This window comes from Dasypus novemcinctus, chromosome 12, assembly GCF_030445035.2.
Source record: "Dasypus novemcinctus isolate mDasNov1 chromosome 12, mDasNov1.1.hap2, whole genome shotgun sequence".
NCBI lineage: Eukaryota > Metazoa > Chordata > Mammalia > Cingulata > Dasypodidae > Dasypus > Dasypus novemcinctus.
The window spans coordinates 6,668,859-6,695,874 of record NC_080684.1 but is presented as its reverse complement, the minus strand read 5'-3'; the positions used below and the strand labels follow the sequence as shown (position 1 = coordinate 6,695,874).

General features: G+C 38.7%; 1 protein-coding gene across 1 annotated transcript in view; it reads left to right on the top strand.

The window, feature by feature from the left end:
• The window catches only part of CPNE8 (copine 8), a 210,902-nt gene that overhangs the window by 57,261 nt on the left and 126,625 nt on the right, over nucleotides 1-27,016 (top strand). Inside the window, exons 4-5 of the mRNA XM_058307782.1 lie at nucleotides 2,000-2,103; nucleotides 16,386-16,425. Coding sequence (XP_058163765.1) covers nucleotides 2,000-2,103; nucleotides 16,386-16,425 — 144 coding nt within the window. The remainder of the gene's footprint in view (nucleotides 1-1,999; nucleotides 2,104-16,385; nucleotides 16,426-27,016) is intronic.

Here is a 27,016-nt window from a genome sequence, read left to right as displayed (position 1 = left end):
AGATGCTGCGGAGAGTTCCAGTGAGATGAGGTCCAAAAAGGGACCGTGGGATGTGGGTCACTGATAGGATCCAAAACAATTTCAGGGTCGTGTGCTGGAATTCGTCTTGTAATGGATGCAGTCATCATTTATGCATGACCAGCTGATGGCTGTATATTCAACCTTACTAGAGGTAGCAGGTGTACTCAGCCCTTGGTTTGCTGACTAGCCAGCGCTCCTAAGAAACCAGCACGTGGGTATAGTAAAGGCTTATGGGCTCTCGGGAATCGCTGGCTTGCAACTCATTGGGGCATTTCAGTCTGCCTTCTAAATTTCCCTCTGGGTAAAAATCCACAAGAGGGTAGCCTGAGTAATGGGGAATTTGAGTGGGGGGCGGGAATATGAGTACTGGCGAAGAAGAGCACCAGCTAAGTTTCTGCTTGAGAGTTGAGTGCTCTCTGCTCTGGGGTAGAAACCGTCCTGCCTTTGGGCAGTGAGGAGGCTAGGAATGACCTGCTCTCTGGTTCAGACTTGTGCTCTTTGACTTCTGCTCTCCTCTCTTCAGGTGCATGGGCCTGCGAGCCCGTGGTTATGTGGGTATATACTCTTACTACCAGTCTCTTAGAATTAGAAGCCATGGAGAGGCTCCTTGCTGGATCTTTCCCAGGACCTAACATGCTCTGTGCTGAAACAAAGAACAGTTATTAGGAAATATGCCACTTTTTAAGCCAAAGTGACTGAGGATGGGATTCCCTACGCCCAATATCCTCATCTATAAAGTAGAACTAATATCATCTACCTTGCAGGGTTATGATAAGGATTTAAAGAAAAGTACTTGACAAAGAATACTCAATAAATGGTGGCTGTTATCGTTATTTTGTTCAAGGTACATGTTCAATATTTTTGAGATGTCGCATTGGTGACCTGGGTAACCGTTGGTTGCGACACTATCTGTCCATGGTAAGGAAGCACTGTCTAGTAGCAGAAACTTCTGCAAAATGATTCTTTTTTTGGAGATTAGTTGGCAGTAGTCACAGTAAATCCTTTGTTATCGATATTTTCTCATATTTTTGTTATCAACATTTAGGAAAGCTCATGACCTTCGCTTTTTAGTGGATTAGCACAGTTCTCTTATTTCTGTTTAAAAGATAGTATTTCCATGAACTTTAATAAACGTCGGCTCTCTGATAAGACAGCATGTTTCATTGCATACTGCTATTCAGAGCTAAAAGTTAAAATCCCCTCATTAGAATTCCGTGGCAATTGCAGGGGAAGAATGTGAGTCAAGGATAAAAAAAGAAAAAAAGGAGACGAAAAGTTTGTATTTGTGCTTATTTTTCTTTCACACTGTAAGAAGGGAGGACTAGAAGCAAAGGTTTGTTTCCTGGTTTCCACCGCCCTAAAATGGGGGAACAGTTTTTCTAGGCTAAAAAGCAAAACATTTGGTTACAAAAATGCAAGAATTGTAGGTTCCGTTTTGGCTGTCTGGATACCAAAAGAATGAAAACAAAACGAAACTCTTTGTTCTGACAAACAAATTGTTGAAAAGTTTATGAGAAATCCCTCCCACACAACGTGGCTTATAAACTGTTTTATGTGGAAGGCTATAGTCTTTAAAAATTGGGAGAGAAGTTTATGAACACTTTGAGTTATAGACTAGGTTAGGCAAAATGGTTTATGGTAAGTTTGAATTTAAGGTAGAAATAGCTTCTTTTGGTTAGAAGGGGATTTGACTTGCAAGTGGAGAGAAGAGGGAAGGCGGTCTTATAACTTGCTGTTTGAATTTTGAGGAGAAGCTGCTTTGCTAGTAAAGCAGAGTGAACCCATAACGCAGTGACAGATTATTCCGAGTGAATTCGAGGAACGATTTGACCTCCAAAAGCTTTTCTAAAGGTCTTTATTTTATCACACCATTTGGATATTTGTTACTTATGTGTTAAAGGAACTGTAATTATACTAAATACTATACTTGTAATACGTAACTAAGCAGAGCTTGATTTTACTCCCTCTCTCTCAACAGTTTGGAAGAACGGAAGTAATTGATAATACTTTAAATCCTGATTTTGTAAGAAAATTTATTCTGGACTACTTTTTTGAAGAAAGAGAGAATCTTCGTTTTGATTTGTAAGTTCTAGTAAATCTTGTTTTTTAAAAAATTGAATTTTAAAGGTAGTTTCAGTAACATAAGGCTGGATGCTGTGATTGCACTGAGTTATATTGGCAGAACACCAGGTTAATTCTCTCCAGAGTGTGGCCTGAGCACAGTCCTAGCACTGCTTTGCATTTTGCAGGTTCTTTCCATATGTGCTTGTTGAATAAATCGGTGGACCATCTAAACATGTAGAAATGCTGGGCAGTATATATGGGCACTCTCTCAAATTGCCCTGTGCCTCAGTAGGTTTCTTCCAAGTTCCACATATATTTCAAAGTGACCTTATCCTCCCACGGCTCGGCTCTCGGGTCTTTTAAGTTTGGTCAGCTGCTTCTTAGCATGTAGGTGAATCTCTGCCTACCTGTGGCTTCCTTTTATTCCTTGATGGCCCCATATTTCCAAGGTGCTATCTAATCAAATCTATTCCAGGATGCTAGAGCCAGCACTTTGAATATGCTTGCAAATTTGAGGCTGAATCAGCCATATTAAAGTATTATCTTCAAATTCATGTCCCTGTCCACAGAAAACCCTGGAGTCAGTCTGATTATAAGGTGTTATTAACTCTACAGATTTTGTTCCACAGAGATGAATTGTAGTGGTTATTAAAATATTTGGATTATGCTAAAAGAAAATGTATTGGGGAAAGAGTATAGCATGTGCTATAGTATTTGCTTAGTATATCAAAATGGTTCATAAATGTGATTTATGAACATCACATATTAAAAAATGTGCGTTTTTAAAATTTTTTTCATTTTTTTTCTGGGAAACTTTTTTTTTTAAGGATACATATACCATACAAAATGTTACATTAAAAAATATAAGAGGTCCCCACATACCCCACTCCCCCCCCCACACACACACCCACTCCTCCCACATCAATATTCTCTTTCAAAAAAAAAAAATCCTCTTTCATCATTGTGGCACATTCATTGCATTTGATGAATACATTTTGGAGCACTGCTGCACCACGTGGATTATAATTTATACTGTAGTTTACACTCTCCCCCAGCCCATTCAGTGGGTTATGGCAGGATATATAATGTCCTGCATCTGTCCCTGCAGTATCAATCAGGACAACTCCAAGTCCTGAAAATGCCCCCATATCACACCTCCTTTTCCCTCTCCCTGCCCTCAGCAACTCCCATCGCCCCTGTCTCCACATCGATGATACAATTACTTCCATTGCTAGGTTACAATAGTTCTATAGTAGAATACCAGTAAGTCCACTCCAATCCATATTATATTCCTCCATCCTGTGGAACCTGGGATAGCAATGTTCACTCCACCTTAAATCAAGAGGGGGCTTAGATCCCACATGGCTGATGGATGCAATTCTCCTGCTTGCAGTTGTAGGCACTCTCGGTTCCCTGGTGTGGTGGTTGACCATCCTCACCTCCTGTTAGCTGACCTGGGTAAGCCCAATGAACCAGAGAGTAGGTGTTACAACTCTGCTGAGGTTCAGGGCCCAGCTGGTACATGGGCAGTCCAGAGATTTAAGTCTCCTGAGCATACACCAACCCCAGCACCAACCACAGATTCAGTAAAAGTGACAGAAGAAGCATGTCTAGAAAGGTCACATCCGAGTCCAACTCCATCACACTCAGGAGCACAAATTCCAAAGTACAGTAGAGTTTACCATGCTATAGTAATTTATAAATACATTTTTGACAGCAAAAACTGTCTTATTTGAAAAAGTCATAATTTGCCTCCTAATGTTAAAAAAATGTTCTCTACTATGAATTATCTAGTTTCCTGTTTTCCTCTAAAATGTATGTGTAAAATAGCTAGCAGTACTTCTATTTAAAAAGGAGAATCTTGTACGAGCCCCTTTCCTTCAAGAGTTACAGGAGTTCTAATTATTTAGAATATTCATCAAACAATATTTATGATGTCCCCATTTATTATGTCTTAGAAACCCCTTTCTAAATAATAAAAACTGGTCTCATGAAAAGAAAACCTAATGCAGAATGCAGTTACTTTTGCATGATGTTTATCATGTAGACTGCACACAGCGCTCTTTTTAAAAGAGCATATATTATAAACTTCAAATGATATGGGCTTTTACAAAGTGAAAGTCCCCAGTTCCCCCAATCCAAGATAACAACCACTGTAAATGATTCAGTGAATATACTTGCAGGTCTTTTTCTTTAAAGAGACACATATAAACATTAGTTTTGCATATGGGAATCTCAGTAAATATATTTTCCTGTCACATATCTTCTTCAGATATTGTTCCATGCCACTATAAGTATACATCTATGTCATTCATTTTAATGAATGCATAATTGCCATTGTTGGAAAGAACTGTAAACATTTACTAATGGATACTTTGGCAGGTTCCAGTTTTACTATTACATGTCATCCTGCAGTGAGCATCTTTGTATGAAAATCTTTTTAATATTTCTGTGTTCTCAGAGGATAAAATACTCAGAGTCAAATTCTGGGATTAAAGGGCAATGAACAAGATTACCACTCAGTGCCTGGTCCTAATCTTGGAGACCAACATATCCTGTACACTTTGTTACTTCCCGGAGCTCATCACCTGTTTATGAGCTGAGTTAAAGACCGGTTTCTCTCTTTGACCCTTGTGGCAGTCCGCTGACAGCCTGTCACCACCAGGGGGCATCCTGCCAGGTGACTCTGCTTACCCTTTTTCCCACACTGTCGCGGCACTTCGGCCCTCCTTGTACTGGGCTTTGTCCATGTTCTACTTATTGTTCATCACCTGAGAGCCATAACTCTGGTTGTTCCAGAATTGTACCAGTAGAATGAAAGGAAAGGAAACCATGCTCTCAAAAGAATGATAGCAGTCAATGTTCAGATGATAGGACCAATGAGCGAAAATGAAAAGAGCTGGGCTAGTCATTCTGGAGAAAAGAAGAAGCGAAAGATGTCCCATGTACAAAGGCTTCTTAACACAGAGGGCATGATCCCTTGCTCATCTCTCCTGAGGATGAGGCAGTGGAAGCTAATGGATTTCAAAGAGCATTGACAGCAGTGGAGTGTCCAGGCCAAGAAAATGGAATTCCACTGAACTCGGTACTCTACTCAGGCTTCATTGCAGTGAATAGCATTTCAAGAATTTGACAGACTAGTGAATACAGATGAGAATGTCTGGATTATGGATGTTAGATAGGCACCTAATAATTTTGTCAAGTTTCCTAGGAATCCTTAGCATAGGAAGGAAGTTAGCTATGGTCTTGATAGAAATTAAAACACTTCTCTCATGTTTGATAATCAGTTTAAAAAAACAAAAACAATATATAACTAAATCTGTTGGTAAGTGTTTCAAACACTTACTGGTAAGCGTTTTTTACATTTCAATTACGTTCACTCATGAGAATATGGAAAGAAGGAATGTTTAGATGATTTAACATGTTTCAGTTACTAATATACTGCAGGTAATAAACTAAATAAAATAATTATAGATGCTCATGAAATTAGAGTTAGTTAGATGTCTTGTTAGTATATGTTTTGTGAGCAAAGACAAAAAAGGGCATTTCTGTAATAGTACTATACTTACAATTTGTAAGAAACTCATTCACATTTATAGTCACATTTAATCCATTCAACAAATTTGTAAGGTTGTTACCCCATTTTTTAAGAGTAAACTGAGGCCAGCAAAGTTTAGCCAATATATTTAGGAATCTGTGTTGATCTATATTGAGACAAATTTTACCTAAAATGGTTTATAGTTAAATGGTTAACAATTTAAATTTCTGAAATTTAAGAAGATTGAAAATAATGCCCAGACTGAGTTATTTCTATTTTTGCCTCTGTTATCTAATGCTGTTGAAAGTGTATGTTTGAAGTATTTTACTGCGCAGTGAACATAAGTACTATTGGGTGCTTATTTAGATGGATTGTATTAAATCTATCTAAATAAACACCAGTAAGATTGTCGAGGAATTTGTATTTGAGAAGGATGGGAGCATGTTGTATTATTGAATATTTTTCTCAGTGTTACAAGAAGATACAAAGTAAGAGTAATTAGTGTGGATAAATTGATTTGGTTCAACTTCTTCAAACTGTTCTTTCCCCAAATTTTTATAGTAGTTGTCACAGACATTGTGTAGTGTTTAAAATGTGAAAGCATATTGCAAAATCAGTTTAAATAAGTATTATTTTACTGTTTAAATGTATTTGGTTGAATTCAGTAATTTGATTTAGATGACATTATTTCAGTTTTAAATGATCTCGGAAAACTTCAAAGAATTAGGTTCAGAAAGGGTTACCTGGAAAAGATTATCAAGAAAAGCAACATACGTTCTCTTAGTTCATGTAGTATCTTTGATATCACTTTATTTAATTCCTTTTGATTTCCCATTCATTGGAATATCTCACATAACACTTTCAACCTATGAGAACAGGCATTTTTTTTAAAGCTGTAATTTTCCAGCGTATTTACTTAAATAAGCGTGTTAGTAGTTTATTGTATCTATTAAACCTAACTGTGACTGGTTTTTAAAATTTGTCTTAATAATCTGTTTTCCCTAGTAGTGATAATATACATTTATTGTAGAGTAGTTGGAAAATTAAAAAATGATAAAGTCAGCAATAAAAAGCCCCTGTATACCCAATTTCCATCACTCAGAGAACTGCTGCAAGCTGCTCCAAGATATTTTAAGTAGCATGTGAGATGGTATTCCATATACGTTATTCCAAAATTTATTGAAGAAATTGTTATTTAATATTATTTTTAAAATTTACTATAAATAGCACTTTGGTCAACCAGCTATATATTTGTGTATGTGTGAGTCTGTATATAATTATTTCCTTAGGCCAAATTCCTTAAAGTATGTATTTTGTCAAATTACCCAACAGAGAGATGTGGTTCCAATTTATTCATCATTAGCCTGTTTTTCTGCTTCCTTGTAGGAGGTATTGTCATTTAAAACAAAAACAAAACCTTTGCCAAATTGGTGAAAATAACATCTTCTGGCTTTGTTCTCTTTTATTAGTTCTTCAATTAGTAATGCTAGCAAGCATTTTCACATCTTTATGTCCATTTATATTTTTCCTTTTGTCATTATTGTATCATTCTCTGTGTTCTAAACGCATAAGCTAACATTCATGTAGCATTTACTATGTCCTGATATTGCTCTAAGCAATATGCAAGATATGTTTTATCTAATAAAATATAAAAACTCATGTAATCATCACACCAAGCCTATGAGGTACATGAGCATTATTGTCCTCACTCTGCTGGTGAGAAAACTGAAACAGAAGATCCGGTCTGCACTTGCAGCCTTGTACTTCTACATATGAAATTTTCAGTGAGCAGTGAAGTGGTGAACATTTGGGAAGCGCAGGCTCTCAAATGCCAGTTCCCCTGCTCACCCTGCTCCCTGTGAGAAAGAGAAGTTTTGAGTAAGAAAACTTCTATGATGCGGATCTACAGAATATTAACAGCTTGTCATTTATATTTTAGTATAATCATTTTATTGTTCCCTGCGTTTGCAGTTTCAGTAAAAATGCAGAACGGAAAGCAGTTGATAGGAGAAGAGTGCATGAGCTTTCTCTAAAGGCCCTTCCTGCTCTCCTCGCGCCTTGCCCACCTGCTCGCAGCACCCAGCCCGGCCAGCACCCAGGCTTCACTCAGGCGACTAGGATCCGTGCTTTCCTTCAGTGGTACTGTGTGCAGTCCAAGTGTTAGTAAATAACTCAAACCAGGTCAAGTGAAAAAGGCAACGTACTAAACTACGTAGCTGGACAGGAAATGAAAGAATTGAAAGAAAAATGTCAGGCCCTTGGGCCTCCAATTATAACTAAGTCAGTGATGCAGGAATGCAAATGTTCTCCCTCGCCCTGGCTCCGTGCCCCGCTCCCTTCTAGCTCCTCCTCTTTCTCTTTCCTCTTGCTCTCTTCCTCTCCCTCTTTCTCTCTCCCTCTCCCTCTTTCTCTCTCTCCCGTCCAGCCTAACACACTTGCCCATCTCTTCCCTGCTTATCTCTGCCTGGGTTCGTTTGACAGGCAGGTTCCTTCTGTGCAGCGTGGAAGATGACTGCCAAAAGGCAGACATTCGCATCCTTGCCACTGAGCAAACCAAGTGGAGAAAAAGCACTTGTCTCCCCTGACTTCTGTCTGTCGGTCCAAGGGAGGGGCTGTCGCTGCTGCAGCCTGGGTTCTGTACCCCAGCCTAAGACCAGGCCCTGGGGTGAGCACTCCGATGGACTCACTGGTCCTGACTTCCCCCTCCATCCCCCCCCCTTCCCCCTTCTTCCCGCTGCCCATCAGTGCAGCAGCCAGAGCTGCTTGATTGACAGCCCCACCAAGACCAGGCGGTGAGGAAGGGTTTCAGCAAGGAGGGGAGGTGTGGTCACCAAAAGAAGCGAGCTGGGAAAGCACGCGGGCAGAGGACCAAAGGGGGCGCGGTCCGCATACCACTTGTCAGGCAGGAGATGGACCAGCGGCTTTGCCAAAGTCACTTTGGGAGCACATGATAGAAGAAGGCTTTCAGTCCATGCCGGTACTTTATAGATAAGCTGTTTTTCTTCAGTCGTATATATTAAATTGGGTAATTGACTTATAATCTTAGAGAACTTTCCTGCTGCATATTTCTACACATGTAGAATTTCAGTGAGCTATTAGAAAGCTACAACTGGTTGACTTACTGGGGATAGCAGGAATGCAGCAGTCTGTAAATTTGCCAGCAGACACATGTAAATGGTTTTTAGAATTGTTTTTGATTTAGTGAATCTATGTATTGTTCTTAAAAAATTCTAAAAAGCAATTTTAAAAAGGAACTTTGGAAGTATGCGATCTAAACTGTGCATATTTTGGAAGTTTTGAGAAATGACTCTCTAACAATGCTGAAGGAAAATTGTCATGAGAGAGATAAAGAGAAAGAATGAATAAATTTGAGTGATGGTTCAAATCCCTGCAAGTTCTGGTTAACCCATTGTAATTGTTCTTGTTACTGTGATGCACCTGAGAAATACTTTTACAATTAGTTTTTCAGCTATGAGTCTTAAGATTATCCTGACTTTTAAATCTTCTGTGCATTTATTCATTTAAAAGACAGGCATGGTTTCTGTCATAATGCTGTATATATGTATCAGATGGCATTTATTTTTATTATAATCATCACACTGATAATAATGTAAGTATACCTCATAAATCCTATAGCTACACAGTTGAAACTTTTTTATTTGTAGAATATCTGTAACAAAATGTCTTTGAGCCCAAAGTATGGGTAGCTGTATCACTAGTGATATGTGCTAGAAAATAGGAGACATAGTGAGATATGACCTTTTCACTCCTGTTTTTTCTGTTCAGACTTCAGCACCCCCAATGGAGTCATAAATCTAGATTCGTCTTACCTAGGGGATTATTTTCCTTCTTGATAAATCAAATGGTGATAATCGTGAAAGGTATAATGTTCTTATAGGCTAGCTCAACACTTTGGAGGAAAATAAATAGTTGTTTTATTTCTTTCAATAACTGTCCCAACACTGTATCAATTCCACTTTTCCCCATTGGTTAATGGCCTCTTAATAAAGGTCTAATTTCATGGCTTTCCAGGCTCTTTTGTTTATTAGAATCATCTCATTCTGTTCATTGTTAGGATTCTTAATTTTACAATCTTAATCTCATACTGCTCTTTACTTCAGTTGGGGCTACTGTTCCAACAACTTGCAGGAGGGAAAGGGGGTGGAGGAGCAAAAAGGTGGAGATTCGGGTCTCCCACCTTCTACTGTCTCTAGCCCTTCCATGGGCTCCAGCTTCAGGGACACATGTCAGGCACCTTGCTCGTCTCTCATCGTGGCAGAGGGAGTGTAAAGGACATTGCTCCATGTTCCTCGGCATGTTCCTCAGCATTCAGAAGGCGCCTGCTAGAACTTCCTCTTGACTTTCTTTTCTATTGGCAGCGTCGGGGTGGGCCTGCAGGCAAGTGCAGTAGCCCAGCAGCAGTGACCAGAGAACCAGCTGCTGGGCTCCTCGTGTTGCAGCTGCCCCAGATGTGGGGACGCCTCTTCACTTGGCTTTGGGGAGTGCGAAGAATCTCGTATCCTCCCCGGGCACCCCCTTCCCCCCCTCCAACCCCATAGTTGGGAAGAGCCTGCAACCTTATGAGCAGGCTGAGGGCTGAGCTCCTTAAGCTGTACGGACAAGTCTCACCCTCACGCTAGTGACTCACCGTAGTTCTGAGCGAAGCCGGAGGTGATACTTAAGCATCTTTTGGTTTCAGCATTGGACCTTTGTTGCAATTCCAGAAATACAGGAAAAATTCTAGCCAGTATCTGTTACCCTCTAGAAGAAAACATACTTTAGGATCTACCCAAATCAGTTACTGCTAATTCTAGTAATAAGGTTTCAGTAGCAGAATGAAAGTGTTGACAAAATTCCCATTAGTAGATTTAGGCATAGTGGCATGCAGCCTTCTGGATGGAGAGAGCTGAGCTTTCTGCTTTGCGTGGATTCTCTTCCTGGAGGAGACCGTCGGGCACTCATAAACACAGGGACACATAACATTTTAATCATTTAGGATGTAGTGTTGATGGTTTGACATGGGATGGTGGAAGCCAGAGTAGTCTTGACACTTAGAAAGGTTAGAAGGAAAATTCCATTCAAAGGAACATCATGGTAATTCTGAATGCATTATACTCCAACGTATTACCTAATGCCTCCAGTGGTATTTTAGAAATTGCCTACTTTTAGGATAATAGCATTAAAATTTTTGTTAAGTACAGTGGGAGAGCAATGTATTTGAAGATACTTCAGCTCTTTGTGATGAAAACATAAACTCGCTTTTCAAACTTCTTTGGACTAAACTGATGTCTACACAGCATGTCATTTCTCCCCGCCCCCACAAAGCCCTTTAAAGACTCCAGTTTCCAGGACTGCATTTGGAGGAGCTGGCACAGTTATGTTTCACCTCTAATATTGGCGCAATTGCTAATTTGCGTCTTCCCCTTTAAAAAAATATTCTTGTGATTTCTGCAATAAGAAATATTTTTTTTGTACTCATATCTGTAGATCTAAAGGCAGTGTTGGCAATTTGGTGACAAAATTCTAGGCTGCACCTTGTAAGAGTGATCAGAATGCCCTGATGTGAGGGAGAGTAATTTGTAATTCTTCTGAGGCAGGTATTTGCATCATATAATTATAAACCAGGTTGTGATAAACATTCTTTGTGAGGAAGAAAGTGCACCTCTGCCTAGCAATAGAACACTCAGTGATACGTTTTATTAATTGAGATGCTTTGTTTCTTTATGAAAAAATTCTCATTCTTTGAAAGAAAAGACTTTAATTAACTTTTAAAAATAGGTAGTTAATTTTGGGTAGAAAGCTAGGCACAATGATTTGTGCAAAAAAAATATGATTTGGGGGAAAGTGAATCAGTATAAATATTTTCCTGTTCAAGAATTCAGGAAATTGAGGTTATCTTGACTGTCAGCAATCTTTCCATTTCTACAAACTCTTTAAAATGAGGGAACTCAGTGACAGTGAGAGATACTGTCCCAGAATATCTCTAAAAGTAATTTATTTCCAGTACCTACTGGCACAGAAATACACAGAACATATAGTAGTCATGTATAAATGTTTTTCTTTCCATAAAAAGTATTTTATGTCCTAGTCCTGCAGTTAGGAAAAAATAGTATCTATTACTTTAGCCAATTTTCAAAGTTAACAATAACATTTAAGATTTAAAATAAGTATTAAAATGCTTATGTATGACAGCCTGTTATCACGTCCTGTTTTATTTTATTTTTTAATTAATTTTTTGAATATATATCACCCACACACAAACATACATAAACAGTAAGTGTATAGTAATAGTTGTGAACTTACAAAACAAACATATATAACATCATGCAGGACTCTCATAACTCACCACACCACCAACACCTTACATTGTTGTTAAACCCTTTTAACTAATGATTAAAGAGCATTGTCAAAGTATTACTAGTAACGAAAATATTTTCCCCCAACCCTCCCTATTATTATCTTTATGTCATTTATCTATGAACATACAAAAACAATTAAGTGTATTGTAAAAATTGTAAACTTACAAAGCAAACATGCATAACATCATACAGGGGTCCCACACATCAACCCTCCACCAACACCATGCGTTGTTGTGAGAGGTTTGTTACAAATTACAAAAGAAAATTGTCAAAATCTTACTACTAATTATAGTCCCTATCTTATATTTGGTGTGTTTTCCCCCCAATACACCTTATTATTATTTTTTAAATATATTTTTTATAACAGAAGTTGTAAACTTACAAAACAATCATGTACATAGGCAGAATTCCCAAGCAACATCCCTCTATCAACACACCACACTGTGGTGGAACATTTGTTACAGATAAGATAGTACCATCTGATTGTTACCATGTCCAGAGCATACATTTGGCTCACATTTTCCATACTGCCCCATTATCAACACAGTACATCTTTGGCATAGATGCAAGAATATTATCCAGTTATATTTTTCCCAGGCATTCCCAACACCCTGCAGTAGTGATGGACATTTGCTCTAGCTCAAAAGGACACTCTTGCATCTGGACCATCAACCACAGTTCTCATCCACCTCTTGGCTTACTGTGCTATTCAGTTCCTAGATTATTCTCCATTATTCTCTCAATTGGCATTTACATCCCTAGACTACCATTTTCAGCCACATCCCCATTTATAAACTACCTATTACTATTTTTACCATTCATTCTATACATTTCCACACTTTGACAGTAAAGCTAATTAAAACTTATACATACATTAAACATCATAGTCCACTCAGCCCTTCTCTTATCTCCATTAAGAATCCACCACCTACCACCAGGTCTTGAAGATATTTTGCTACAATTTCTTCGAGAAGTTTTATGGTTCTTGTTTTATTTTTAGGTTTTTGATCCATTTTGAGTTAATTTTTGGATAAGGCGTGAGATAGAGATCCTCTTTCCTTCTTTTGGCTATAGATATCCAGTTCTTTCAGCACCATTTTGCTGAATGGACTGTTCTGTCCCAGCTGTGTGGGTTTGACAGGCTAGTCAAAAATCACTTGACCATACATGTGAGGGTCTGTTTCTGAGCCATCGATTTGGTTCCATTGGTCTGTGTGTCTGTCTTTATGTCAGTACCATGCTGTTTTTACCACTATAGCTTGGTAGTATGATTTAAAGTCCAGAGATGAGGGTTCACTTTTCCTTTTATGATGTTTCTGGTTATTCAGGACCCCTTGCCCTTCCAAATAAATTTGCTAATTGTGTTTTCAATTTTTTTTTTAAATGCTGTTGGAATTTTTATCAGGGTTGCATTGAATCTGTATATCAATTTGAGTAGAACTGACATCTTAATGATATTTAGTCTTTCAGTCCATGAGCATGGAATGTTCTTCCAGTTATTTAGGCCTTTTTAACTTTCTTTTAACATTGAATTGCAGTTTTCTGAATACAAGTGCTTTACATCATTGGTTAAGTTTATTCCTGACTGTTTGAGTTTTACCTGTCATATTTTATTTTCACCACTCTTTTGACATGTAGTTCCTTTTATTGATATAAGCTTCAGTTCTAGACTCTCTTCAAGGCTTCTCTCTCCTGTCTTTTCTTTTCAGGCTCTAGCATACCCTTCAGAATTTCCTGAAAATCTGGTCTTTTGGTTAGAAATTCTCTCAGTTTCTGTTTATCTGTGAATATTCTAAACTCACCCTCATTTTTGAAAGACAATCATGCTGTATATAAGATTCTTGGCTGGAATTTTTCTCTTATAGTATCTTAAATATATCAGACCACTGTCTTCTTGCCTTCATGGTTTCTGGTGAGAAATCAGCACTTAATCTTATTGGGTTTCCCTTATATGTTATGCATTGCTTTTCTCTTGCTGCTCTCAGAATTCTCTCTTTGTCTTTGGCCTTTGACGTTCTGATGAGTCCATGTGTTGAAGTTGGTCTATTTGGATTTTTTCAGATGGGAATACATTGTGCTTCTTGGACAGGGATATCTATGTCCTTCAATAGGGTTGGGAGATTTTCTACCATTATTTCTTCAAATATTCTTTCTGCCCTTTCCCTTCTCTCTGTCTGGGACACCCATGATGTATGTTTGCATGTCTTTTCTGTCATTTAGTTCCCTGAAACCTTGTTCAATTTTTTCCATTCTTTCTTCATCTGCTCTTTTGTATGTTCACCTTCAGAGGTAATTTCTTGAAGCTCACCAATCCTTTCTTCTGCCTCCTCAAATCTGCTATTATATGATTCCAATGTTCTTAAATTTTCATTGCTCCTTTCATTCTCATAAGATCTGCTATTTTTCTATGTATGTTTTCACGTTCTTCTTTGTGCTCATCCAATGTCTCCTTAATATCCTTAGTATATTTAGCCATCTCATTGAATTTATTAAGGAGATTTGTTTGAACATCTATAGTTAGTTGTCTCAGTTCCTTTATGTCATCTGCAGGCTTATCTTTTTCCTTTAACTGGGCCATATCTTCCTGTTTCTTGGTGTGGATTGTAATTTTTTGTTGGTGTCGTGACATCTGGATTACTAGAGTATTTATTCTGGGTGCAGTTTTTCTCTTTAGTTTAGGGCTTCCTGCCCTTTCTCCCTTGCTGGTTGTGCAGTAGGAGCCAAAGATGTAGTTGGTGCTATAAGCTGTGGAGGCTCAAGCTGCCCTCATTGCCCCAGGGACTAATGAAGCTTCTCCCAACTTTCTCCTTTCCCACAGGCAGGGACAGAGTCACAAATGTGTTGAATAATCCAAGTCGTGCAGGTCTAGACTGTAGTTGCCCAGAGAGACTGATGGAGCCTCACATCCCTTTCTCCCCTGCCTGGGGCAGGGATGGAGCTGCAGGTGTGAGCAGCAGTCTATGCAGTGCAGGTCCAAGATGACTGCAGTTGCCCTAGTGGACTTTTAATTATTCAGTTTTTGCCAGCCAAACGTACCCTCAGTTACCTGGATAGACTGGAGCTGAGCTAGCCAGCCTCCTCCCTGCCAGAGTGGGGCCTGAAGCCGAGGCCATGGCTGCAGGCTGATCCAGGTGAAAGAAACCGGGTCCTACCTTCTCTGTGATGTTTGGTCAGGCCAGCTTTCTCTCAGGCTGGGGATGGAGTCGAAATGGTCGGACTTGGACAAATTCACATCCCAGCTGTTCTAGGGTTAGTCCTTAGCCATCGGGAGTCCACCAATCAGTAGCCGCAATCGGCAGCCAACTGTTTCTCCTCCCCTGTGTCTGGGAAATGGATCTTCCAATTCCCGTCACAGAGCAGCTCCTGGGGTGACTCACCACCAGAGCAGGATAATCACTGGTCTCCGCGGCCTGGCCGGTAATTTCCCAGAGAGGCTGGCTCAGGTCCCCGCAGCTTCCTCCCTGCTGGCTGGCAGTGGCACTGGGGCCTAGGCTGGAGCTGCAATGTGATCTTGGTGGGAAGCAGCTGGTCCCCACCAGCACTGGGGTTTTCAGTCTGCCCCACTTCCCCTCGTGCCAGGCGCGGAGTTAAAGTTGGACCAGTTTAGGCAAGAGGCTCCTGGCCTCTTTCTGACTGGACAGGCTCAAACTTGGTTGCTCTCAGGCTTATACTGCAGCCCGCTGAATTTCTTCATCAGTAGCTGAAGTTGGTGCCCATCCATCTCTTCCTCCCCCAGTTTGGGGAAGTGGAGCTTTCAATTCCAGCTGGGGAAACTCTCCCGAGGTGGCTTGTGTCTCCAGTGGAGGATGGCACCAGCCTCCTGGGCGTGGAGCCTCTACTTACGAGTCTTCTCTGCAGACGGGCATCTGCTCCTTCCACTCCCCCAAGGATGTTGCAGGAAGCTCTTCTGGCCTCCTGGAGCCTTCCAACAGGTGCTTCAGCTGGCTCAGAGAGCTCTGGGTGTTTAGGCAGGAGCTGACTCGAGGAGCTCCTTACTCCACCACCATCTTGCTGTCATCTCCCCTGTTTATTTTTTAATGGTATCCAGAGAAGACGACTTTTCAGGTTTGGGGAATTTTGGAATTCATTTGAACAGTATTAGAATACTCTTGAGTCACAGAAAAGAGATATTGTAAACTGGTCTTTTCAAAAAAGCAAAACGATGGCTGTGAAAATATCAGGACTTTTACTGAGGTTTGTAGAAATAAAGAGGCCCAAGGATATGAATTCTGCTATTGGCATGTAGGCCCTCAATAATGAGAAATTTCCTAATATGCTGATTTTTTCTTCCCTTTGGTGTAATTTTTGTTTCATTTTTCTGTTATTTATGTGTTTTTTAAAATACTGACATTGTTCTCTGTATTCCATGGAAATAATTTAAGTTTTATATTTTAACCTTTCAGGTATGATGTCGATTCAAAGAGCCCCAACTTGTCCAAACATGTAAGTTCATATTTTTATGTTTTTAGGATGATTATATAATACAAATTATAATATATGATTGCTTATGATTAATACATGTGCTAATTTATTGATATTAAATTTATATATCCATGACTTTTCATGTAATGTGATTATGTCAGAAAATAAATGGCATTTTAAAATAACCCTAGTATAACATTTTGGAAGAATTTATTAAAAAGTATCTTTAGAAAGTAAAATGGACTTTACTTTTTTTTTTCCTTAAGACATGATGATAGTTCCCATAATGTTTGAAGTTGGACCAGGTTAGGCAAGATGAAATAGTGAGCATGTGTCTTTTGGGAGGATTATGAGACATTGGGTAGTGTTTGGCCCTAGGTAGGGTGACGTGAGTGATTTGTTATTCTGCTTTCCTTAGAGTTCATTTGTTCACTAGTATTTCCTGAGTACCTCCCTATACCAGGTACCATGCCAGTCTCTAGGGATACAATTTGAGTAAGATAGACACATGGTCTTTGTTTTCTTTTTTGATTCCTCATTTCCCTCCTTTTACCCATTCTTCTTTTCTTGTGAGCTCTGTTCACCAGACAAAGACAATTACCATGGGAAGTTTCAGCTTCAGGAGCCGTAGCCCTGTCAGAGCTGGGTGGATCCAGAGGTGGAGGTGGGAAGGGGTTGGGAACAAGATACTCTGGCTACGCGCTGGTAGTGTGGGCAGCCTGCGTATGGACCTGCGGGGTTGGAATTAGGCTACACTTAAAAGGAAGAACTGAATGGAGGTGAAAACAGCATTTTGGAAAGGATTTCACTGAGTTCAACGTGAAATCTGAGTATATAGATGAAAGCATTGGCAGCTGTGCCAAGGTTGGGAGGAAGGCTGAGCTAATGTTAGTGCCCAGACGCTCAGGAGGGTGAGAGTTTTTCCTTTTCCATTGTTGTAGCCTATTACCTAGACTAGATGGGCATCTGGTTTCCAGGATAGTTTGGAGAGAGGGGCTGTCACAAGTCGGAGATGAGAGGCTGTAAGGGATGATCACCAGTGAGAAGGCAGGTTGGGGAAATGCAGAGCCCGGTGTGGCTGTAAAAATTCCAGTTCACTGCCCCACCCCCCTCACGGGGGTAGTGTTATTTATTTTTGTTCTGAAGCACAGAACAGAATCATGTGACAAAGTACTGAAAGAACAGTTCTAAGTGGTTGACTTTTCTGTCAATTGAAAAATGCTGTACAAAGTTCATTCCTTTCAACAAAAGGGGTTATTGCCCTGCCACTTCCTGCTCTTCATGATAAGATTTAGAGCCTCATGACCAGAGATTCACACTTTGTTTACTTAACTTGGTATGGGACATTTCCCAAATTTCAATGGAAGAATCAGGAAAGGAACCACGTTTTCTAGTCAGAGTGTTTAGTTGCAAGGGAAAAAAATGCATTCACTTACCTTAACGTGCAGGGGCAGTATTAAAAGGATTTAGTAGCATCTCATAAAGGTGAAAGATAGCTTGGCCTGTGGGAACTGGAGCTGGAAATAGGAATGGGGATCTGGATTGAGCCACCTGTTTTCTCCATTTCTCTCTCTCTCTGGGGCCAAATAGTCTGTTGACTGTGTCTTTTCTCCCAGCTTCTGCTTCTTTCTGAAGACCAGTTTTCACTGTTATTCATCACTGTACACAGGGGAAAATGACCACATCAACCCTGACAGAACATAGATTTTAAAGTTCCTATGTCTGAACATAATTTCTGTGTTTCTTAGTTCAAAATACTCTTCAGAGGGTATAATAGCTGGGCAGTTAAGGACTATTTCCATGGGTGGACTATTCTGAAGGTGAGTGTGCAGCTGGTCCAGCTGGTAGGGCAGAGAGTAGTGGTTGGGATAAGAAGGTGCCTCAAACATGATTAACTATATCTTCCTTCAATAATCAGCAGTGACTTAAATATTATTACACAAGAGATACGTCTCCTAGAATCATGAATGTGCATAAACAACAGCATGGGTTTCCTTCATAACTACCCCTCTTTTCATTCTCTCTTCAACTTAATGTATTTCTGGTTTTCACTTCTACTTAATCTACTCTGACACAGGGTAGATAAAGATTTTGTGGGCTCTTTTCATTCTTTAACTTACTTGGCTTCCTACATTTTGTACACAGTTGACTGCTCTGTTCTTTAAATGCTCTCTGGTCCTCACTTCCATGGAAAATTTTCCCTTACTTCTTACCTCTCTGTTAACTCTTCATCATTTTTTTTTTTTTTTTTGTAGCCTCTCTTCCTCCTCCTGTCCCTCGATATTAGTGTTTCTCACAGAACTTGTTTTCCATTTTCATTTCCTCTCACTGTAAAGCTCAGCTGGAAGGCCTCAGTCATTTCCGTGCCTTACCCTGATGACTCTCAAATGTCTTTCCATCTGTATCCCTCAGCAAATCCAGGTTTCCAAAGGCTGACAGCTGTTCCACAGAAACCTAAAACTGAGACATATCTAATATTTCTGCTCTTATTCATCTCAGCCTTGCTCCTCTACCTGTATTATCTATCTTGGAAATTATCATCAGCATGGTTTACTTAGAAAACTTGGATGCATCTTGAACCTTCTCTTTCTTTTTCACACACTGCCACTAGTAGGTCACCGAGTCCTTTTCATTCTGACAGAGAAGCATTGTTTTTTCTTTTCTTTTTTTTTAATGTTTTGTCTTTATTTGTTTTTTTAATGTTACATTAAAAAAATATGAGGTCCCCATATACCCCCCACCCTCACCCCACTCCTCCTCCCATAACAACAACCTCCTCCATCATCATGAGACATTTATTGCATTTGGTGAATACATCTCTGAGCGCCGCTGCACCTCATGGTCAATGGTTCACATCATAGCCCACACTCTCCCACATTCCACCCAGTGGGCCATGGGAGGACATACAGCGTCCAGTAACTGTCCCTGCAGCACCACCCAGGACAACTCCAACTCCCAAAAATGCCCCCACATCACATCTCTTCCTCCCACTCCCTAGCCCCAGCAGCCACATGGCCACTTTCTCCATACCAGAGGCATGGCTCTTTCTGTCTCCTGTCCTTTCTTGCTGCTACCATCTTAGTTCACACTTATTGCCATTCTCCTAAACAATTGCAATAGCCTCCTAAGGGTTTCATGATCTAGAGCAGGGGTTCTTAAAAAGGGGTCCATGAGCTTTAATTGAAATTCAAAAAAACATTATTCTTGTGGGGACATGCTGGCATGGGTGTGATCTATTTATTAAATAACACACAGTACTGTATGGACTTAGTAAGGGGTCCGTGGTTTTCACCTAACTGGCAAAGAGCTCTGTGGAACCTTTATATTACTCTCTGTGTTGTATTTCTTAAAGGTGTTTAGTGGACAATACATATTAGTTAATAAGTGCCTATGCTTAGTAAAGCATGTAAAAAGAGGGGGGAAAGTGTTCTGAGCAGTCATAACGATGGTTAGAGATGACTGTCTTGAGTTTCTGTTGGAAATTAACCATAATGAAAGCCACCCTACCCTGTTTGTTTACCTAAAGTACAGACTTTAGGTCAAAGGGAATCTACCACAGTCAACCAAACAGGAATTCTGAGGCGTTTGGAAGATAAGCGGAACCAATAATCAAGTTAAGTCAATTCCCCCAGGAAATGATTCTTTAAGAGTGTGGTTGCCTGCCTGGCACTTTTGCAAAGTGAAATGTAGCTGGAACATTTTAGGAAAGACTGCTAAGTGCCCTAGGTTGGAAGTAGAGAGCAGACACTTGCTTCTTACAAAAGGGATTTTGTAGTAAGATAGACTCCTTGAATTAGCAATAATGAAAACAAAATTTCATTCTCATTTCTGATATTTTGAAAGAAACCCTTTCAGGATGATTCAAGTTGCTTTTCAATACTTAAAGATCTTAGGTCAAATTCTTATTTAGTTGGTACTGTTAGGGAAAATGGAGACATAATACTGAACTCTATCTTTGATTTTAACCTTGCAAGTGAGTATTAGGTGTGTGGGACACGAAGGAGCATATAACTTCAGTTGATTCCATTGGTGGTGGAAAAGGTTTTAGTGCAAAAGCTTTGTACTCCAGGCTAAGACTTATGGAACCCAGGGACCTATTCCTTCAGAGGCTTTATCTCTTTTGTGATTCTCTGAGGAAATAACTTTACTAAGTATTTTTGCCCCATAAGCATTAAGTCCTACGAGCAAAACGTAACACTTTGAATTTCAAGCTTGTTCTCTATGGTGCTAATGAGTGCACTCATCTTAATGCCATCAGCAGAACTACATAGCACACTTTCATTAGCATAGTTTAATTGCATCAGCCAAATCATTAATGAGAAGATTAACAACAGGCCCATAATGGTGCATCTAGGATTCTTCTTGGCATGCTCGACCAGATGACAGAAACTGTACTTTGTGTACTCAATTTTCATATGCATGAGGCAATCCAAAATGCATTTTTTTGCTTCAGAAATGTTAATGGCCCTCAGGATCATTTTAGTCCCAAAGCACTAGCCCTCAATGTAAGTGTGGATGTCATTTAATTATCTTCTGAATATTTGCATATAAAATTAAACATATAGATCAGTTGTAGTTCAAAATTTCACTTGAAAGTAATTGTTAGGATCATGAAATGCATTTTGCCGTAAGAGCAGATTTATATCCTGGGCATGCATTCCGGGCCCTAGGAATTCCCTTCTTCACAAGGATCTGAATTCCCCATTTCTACCTAGGAAAGAGTCCTGCCAAGTGCTCCATTGTGTGTATTGAAGTGGGTAATTCTTTGCCCCAGGCTACTTTAATTTGATTGCTTTAGCTGTTTGCAAGCTACTTTTCCATGAAGGGCAAGCTCTGGAATGGTGAGTCAGAGGCAAATGTCCTGGTTCAGTCTTTCAGGCTGCCAACTGATACACATACAGGATCCAGTTTAGCACAGGGTCCCTAGAGCAGGGCCATGGACCCACAGTGAGAGCACAGGCTGGCTACACACTGCACCAGAGAAGGATTTGGGGAGGGTCAGCAAGACATCATGAGCTTTTCCTATGGTTTTTAAGTTGCATTTTCTTTCTTTTTTTTTTTTAATTTTTAAAAAATTTTAAAGAAGCTCTAGATTATATAAATGTTACGTCAAAAATGTAGGAGATTCCCATACACCCCACCCCCTCCCCCACCCATACTTTCCCCCATTAGTAACATCTTTCCTTACTGTGGTACATTTGTTACAACTGATGAACACATATTGAAGCATTGCTACAAAACAGGGTCTATAGTTTACATTATGGTTTACACTTTGCACCACACAATTAATAGGTCTTAACAAAATGTGTAATGACCTGTATTCATCATTGCAGTGTCATGCAGGACAATTCCAGTGTCCCAAAAATGCTCCCATGCTGCACCTATTCTTCCCTCTCCTTCCCTTCAGAACCTCTGGTGACCACTGCCTTTATATCAATAATAGAAGTTCTTCCATTGCTAGAATTATAATGTCTACTTTAGTCCATAGCTGCTTTCCCCATATGTTTGTTCATTCCTCAATCTTGAGAATTTGGGGGTGATGATGCCACCCTGCCTCTGATTGAGAGGGGGCTTAGATCCTATGGACCAGATGGATGGAACTGTATTGCTTGCAGTTACAGACAATCTCTGCTTCCTGGGATGTGTGTTGTCCATTATCATCCTTTTGTTAGTTGTCCTGGGTGAGTCCAATGAACTGGTGTTACCACTCTGAAGAGATTCAGGGCTTAACTGGCATATGAACAGACTGAAGATTTAAGTCTCTGGAGCATAAATTTAACAAGTATAGTGCTAATTGTAGGTTCAAATAAAAGGGACAGAAGAGCCATGTGTAGGGAAATTATAAATGAGTCTAACTCTGTTACGTTGGAGAGCATATATTCCAAAGTAAGGGCCACTGACAGGGTGCCAAATTCCTGAGATTGTTTGCCCTGCCTTTAGTGTCCAGATGTTAAGTTGCATTTTCTTGCTTCATCACTTGTCCAGTCACTGCAACACTTAAGTATTTTCCAGGGCTAAGACAAAGATGGTTCTGCCAGTTGTTGCTAGTTGTTCAAAGATTCTGAACAACACTGGAGCACCTTATGCCAGTTGATCAGAAGTCCATTGGATGTTTTTAAGTGCGTGGACGATATGATCAGCTTGATGCGTTTAAATGATGATCATGCTGCTCAGTTGGAGAAAAGGTTAAGAAGCAAGAATAAAATTAAGGAGAGCACTGATAAGACTTGTGATTTGGCTAGTTGAGCAGAATTTAGTGATTATAGTCATTGAGATAATAAGGGATGGTCAGATTTGGAATACATTTTGGTGATATCACTGCTGCTGAATTTCACATGAGATGTAAAGGTAAGAGAAGAAGTTAGAATCACTTCTAGGTTTTTGCCAAGGGTTAATGGGGAGATGATTATGCAGTTTATTATAATGGGGAAGAATTGGGAAGAAGAGATTGAGGCTGAGGAGTGAGGATTGAGGGATTAATGATCAGACCAGGTTCATGTTAAGTTTGAAACCCCAAGAATCATCCAGATAGAATTATCGATGAAGTCATTTCTGGAGACTTGAGTTACAGACTGTGAAGAATCAACCCATAGAATTGGAACTCAATGAAGTTATCTAAATAGAGTATCTATGAAGAAGAGAATAGGACTGAACTTTGTGGGGATCTTCAACAAGTAGAAATGGAGAAGAGTAGCCAGAATGATCATTTTATAAAACCATTCCATTCATACCACTTCCCAGTTAAAACCCTCCAGTGGCTTATCTCCACGCTTAGGTGGCCTTCAGTCACCTCCTCTTCTGTCACTTTCTTCTGTCCTCATTCTGCAGTAGCCCCACTGGCCCTCTTTTCTTTGAACACACAAGTACATTCTTGTCTTGGGGCCTCTGTTCTTGTTTTATCTCCTACCTGGAATCCTTTTGTCCCCAACAACCACATTTTCTCTCCTTCACATTGTACAAATCTCTACGTAATTGTTACCTGGCAAGAGAGGTCTTCCATAACCACTCTGTGTAAGAGAGTATCCTTCGATGCTTTTTCAGTAAAAACTGGCTTTTTCTGTATAGCGCTCCTTCTAGTCCTTATTAGATGATGAACTCTAGCCTTAGAAGCATATTCAGGCTAAACTACCTGTGACTGATGCTCTACAGTTGGATCGTGTTTCCCATCTGCATTTTCAGTAGGGGCTCACAGAGTATATTTTTGTCTCTGAGACAGAAGGATAATACCTAAGATAGATTTGATGGTAGTATCCTCAGCACTCCCTTAGTTACGTTAGGTGGGCTTTGTTACAGCAAAACTGTCCCTTCCTTAGGACTTAGAATTTAAGAATGATCTTGTAAGGAAAAGTTATGTTATATTTGATATTGTTACTTTATAATAGAACAGTATATCTAGTATTTTAAATTACAGCATTTAATAAGTTTTCTAGCTATTTGCCCTGTCAACTGTTTCATCATGCTTAACTAGCAATGAGAATATTCACTTCACTCATTTTCTGTTGGCATATTTTTCTCACTTCTCCATTAATGTGAACTAGTATTCTATAGAAAGTTTTGTACCTCCAGAAGATAAATATTTTTCTTAGATTTGTTATATTTGTGAGTATTCTAGCTTTATTTTTCTACGTAACCCATGTATTTATTAAATATATATTTTGTGGATAAGTTTTAAAAATTGGTTAATTTATATCAGTGATCACAAACTGTTGAAATTTTATTTAACTGACTTCATGTGGTCTCTTAGTAAATAAAAAATTTTTTGAAAATTGTGTTGTAGGAAAGAAATACAATTCAGTTTGAGGGTATAATTTTGAAGTTGTATTTTAAATTTAACTGGTGATGTCTAAGTTGAGAACTTTTTATTAATCTCTTGGAGATTGGTTTAGCATTTTGGGTTTGTAGATGATCCCATCCATTAAAAGGACAAAACATTGCTCCATAAAAGTTGTTTTACTATAATGTAAACTGTGATAAATTATTCCTATTAGAATATTGGTTACAGTTGTTTCACATGGAGTTTGCTTTTTAGCAAAAACAGCATATAGATCTGCTAAGAATCATTAAGAAATTATGAGTAATTACTGGAGCAAAGAGGTACCATTCTCATTATAAATGGTCGCTATCTTAGTATATAGTACATAATATAATTGACACATCAATCATTGTAGTTGATTAATTAGCATGAATTAATGAAAAACAAGAAAAATCAACAGTAGGAGCAGAGTGTAGCAGTAATAAAATACTAGCAGGCAATTCCAGCAATTAAAATTTCATAGATAACAAATTTTACTTCCTTACCAATCTTTTACTACATGGTTAAAATATTGTAAAAGTAAGGAGTTTTGTAAAATATTGTAAACATAAACCATTTTGTATAACTCATTTTCTCTTGCTCTGACTGCTTTAGTGTAAATGTGCAAAAAATCAGATAAATAACCCCAAAATGAGTAGAAGCAACAGGATGGAAGCAATGATGAATCTAGGTTATCACAAAATCATATTATTAACCCCTGAATGTTTGAGAGCTCCCGGTTACTGTGCCAAATTAAAACAGCTATCAAGAAGCTTATTTTATGTCTTTTAATACTAATTATTATGGAAATTATATTTTCAGATGCTCACTGAACACTTCATAAAACAGGGAAGACATTTAAAGATGATCTTTTAGAGCTTTCAGGGGGAAGATGCCACACTAGTAAATGTTTGTGAAATTGTGCATGGTAATGCTCAAGACAAACGATTCATGTTGACTAGCTTTACAGTAGTATAGAAATCAGGACCTTCACTTTCACTTAATGCTTCCTGGCTCATCATACTATTGTTTATAACATATATTTATATGTATATTCGTTTGTATATATGATGAGTTGGTATGTAAGACACTTAAAATGAGGACTTGTTTAAACAAATATATATTTAATATGATTGTAAAGTGATTTTGGAAAAGAACAATACTGTTTTTCAGATAATTATAGTATCTGCAGTACTGGAATCAGTGGCACATAATAAGTTCCTAGCATGTAACAGTATCTCTTAACCCTGAAGGGAGCAGGAAGGAGGAGGAGGCACACATTTAGTCAGTGCTCACCGTGTTCCAAGCTCTCTTCTGCGTGCTTTGCATGTATTTTCTCATTTGGTCTTCCCGACACCCTATGGGGCAGGTACTATTTATTATGCTCACCTTCTAGGTAAGGAGACTGAGACAGACTTGCGTCCTGGTTCAGCCATTAGAGGACCACAGGTAGTATGGGCCCTGATAATTCTCACTCTTAAGGAGTATGTTGTACTACTTTGCTGACTACCTTTCTAACTATTACATGTATGTATATGTGCATGTAAAACATATTTTTAAAAAAAGGATATGTAGGAATCATCAGTAATGGTACTTACAATTAAGCAAGCCAGCAAACAACCAAATGAAAAAACCCAGGTCATTTACTGCTTAGTAAATTTATATATTAACAGAGGTGGAATTATTAAAGCACATAGCAGTAATGTAAAATTTCATGAATATAGGTAACTAAGTTGCAAGCTATAATTTAAAGAAAATTTTAAAATTGTACATAGTACGTAAAGATGCATCAGGAAGAAGTGGTACAAAGTAAATATCCAAGTAATGGACTTGAAGGAATTAGAATATTATGTTTATGCATTCAATTAAAGTAGATATCTCCCTATATACACAAAAGAGGAGAGAGACATACATTTGTTTGGATAAAAATCAGCTGTAATGTGATGTTATAGCTATGCTTCCTTGGATATTGAGCTGGATTATGCTAGCAATCATTTAGGTTCAAGTTGTTATTGGAATAATCGAAACACTCCCTCTAATTTGCTTTGTTATTTTTACTGTCTTCGCGAGGTGAAACAGATATTGTCGTTATAATGGTTTTTATTACTCTGTTATCTGTTTTTGTCTCATCCACTCCACCTCTTACCACTAGGTCTTTCACCTTTAATACCAGAATATTGGATTCTGGGTAATTTTTGGATAACTTTTGAGGATGGTGGATTGCATCCTGTATAGTAACAGATATGGTTTATGTAATTTTAGAAGTATTTAAGAACGAAGTTCTGTCAGTCTGTTATTTAGATTATAACGTAATCAATCAATTATTTATTGATCTCAGTCAGTTTGGGGAGAGTACAGTAGTTACAGTGACTGAATAAATTGAAGCATTTCTCATCTACCATCCACTTCAAAACTAGATTTGGACTATGTATGTGTCAGAGTTGTGGAAAGGTCTCTGGAAATAGTATTATAATTTAATCATAATATCAACTAGAACTCAATATGATAGTAAGAAACAGTAAAGGAGTTCATATGTAACTTTTTATTTCCATTTTCTTCTAATCACAGACCAGAATATCTAAAAGTACCCATTAAAAGATACTAATTATGTTACTATTATTATGTGCAATGCCTACATAGGAAATGTGAATCATTAAGATGGCTAAAAAGCATATTCAGTTGCTTTCCAACACAGTGCATAGGTGACATATATTATGTGCTGATTTTTACATTGTGAGTAGTAAATGTGTGTTTATAGGAAATACATGAATACATACAGCAGTAAAATAATATCAATATCAGTACTGGAATTATATGGAC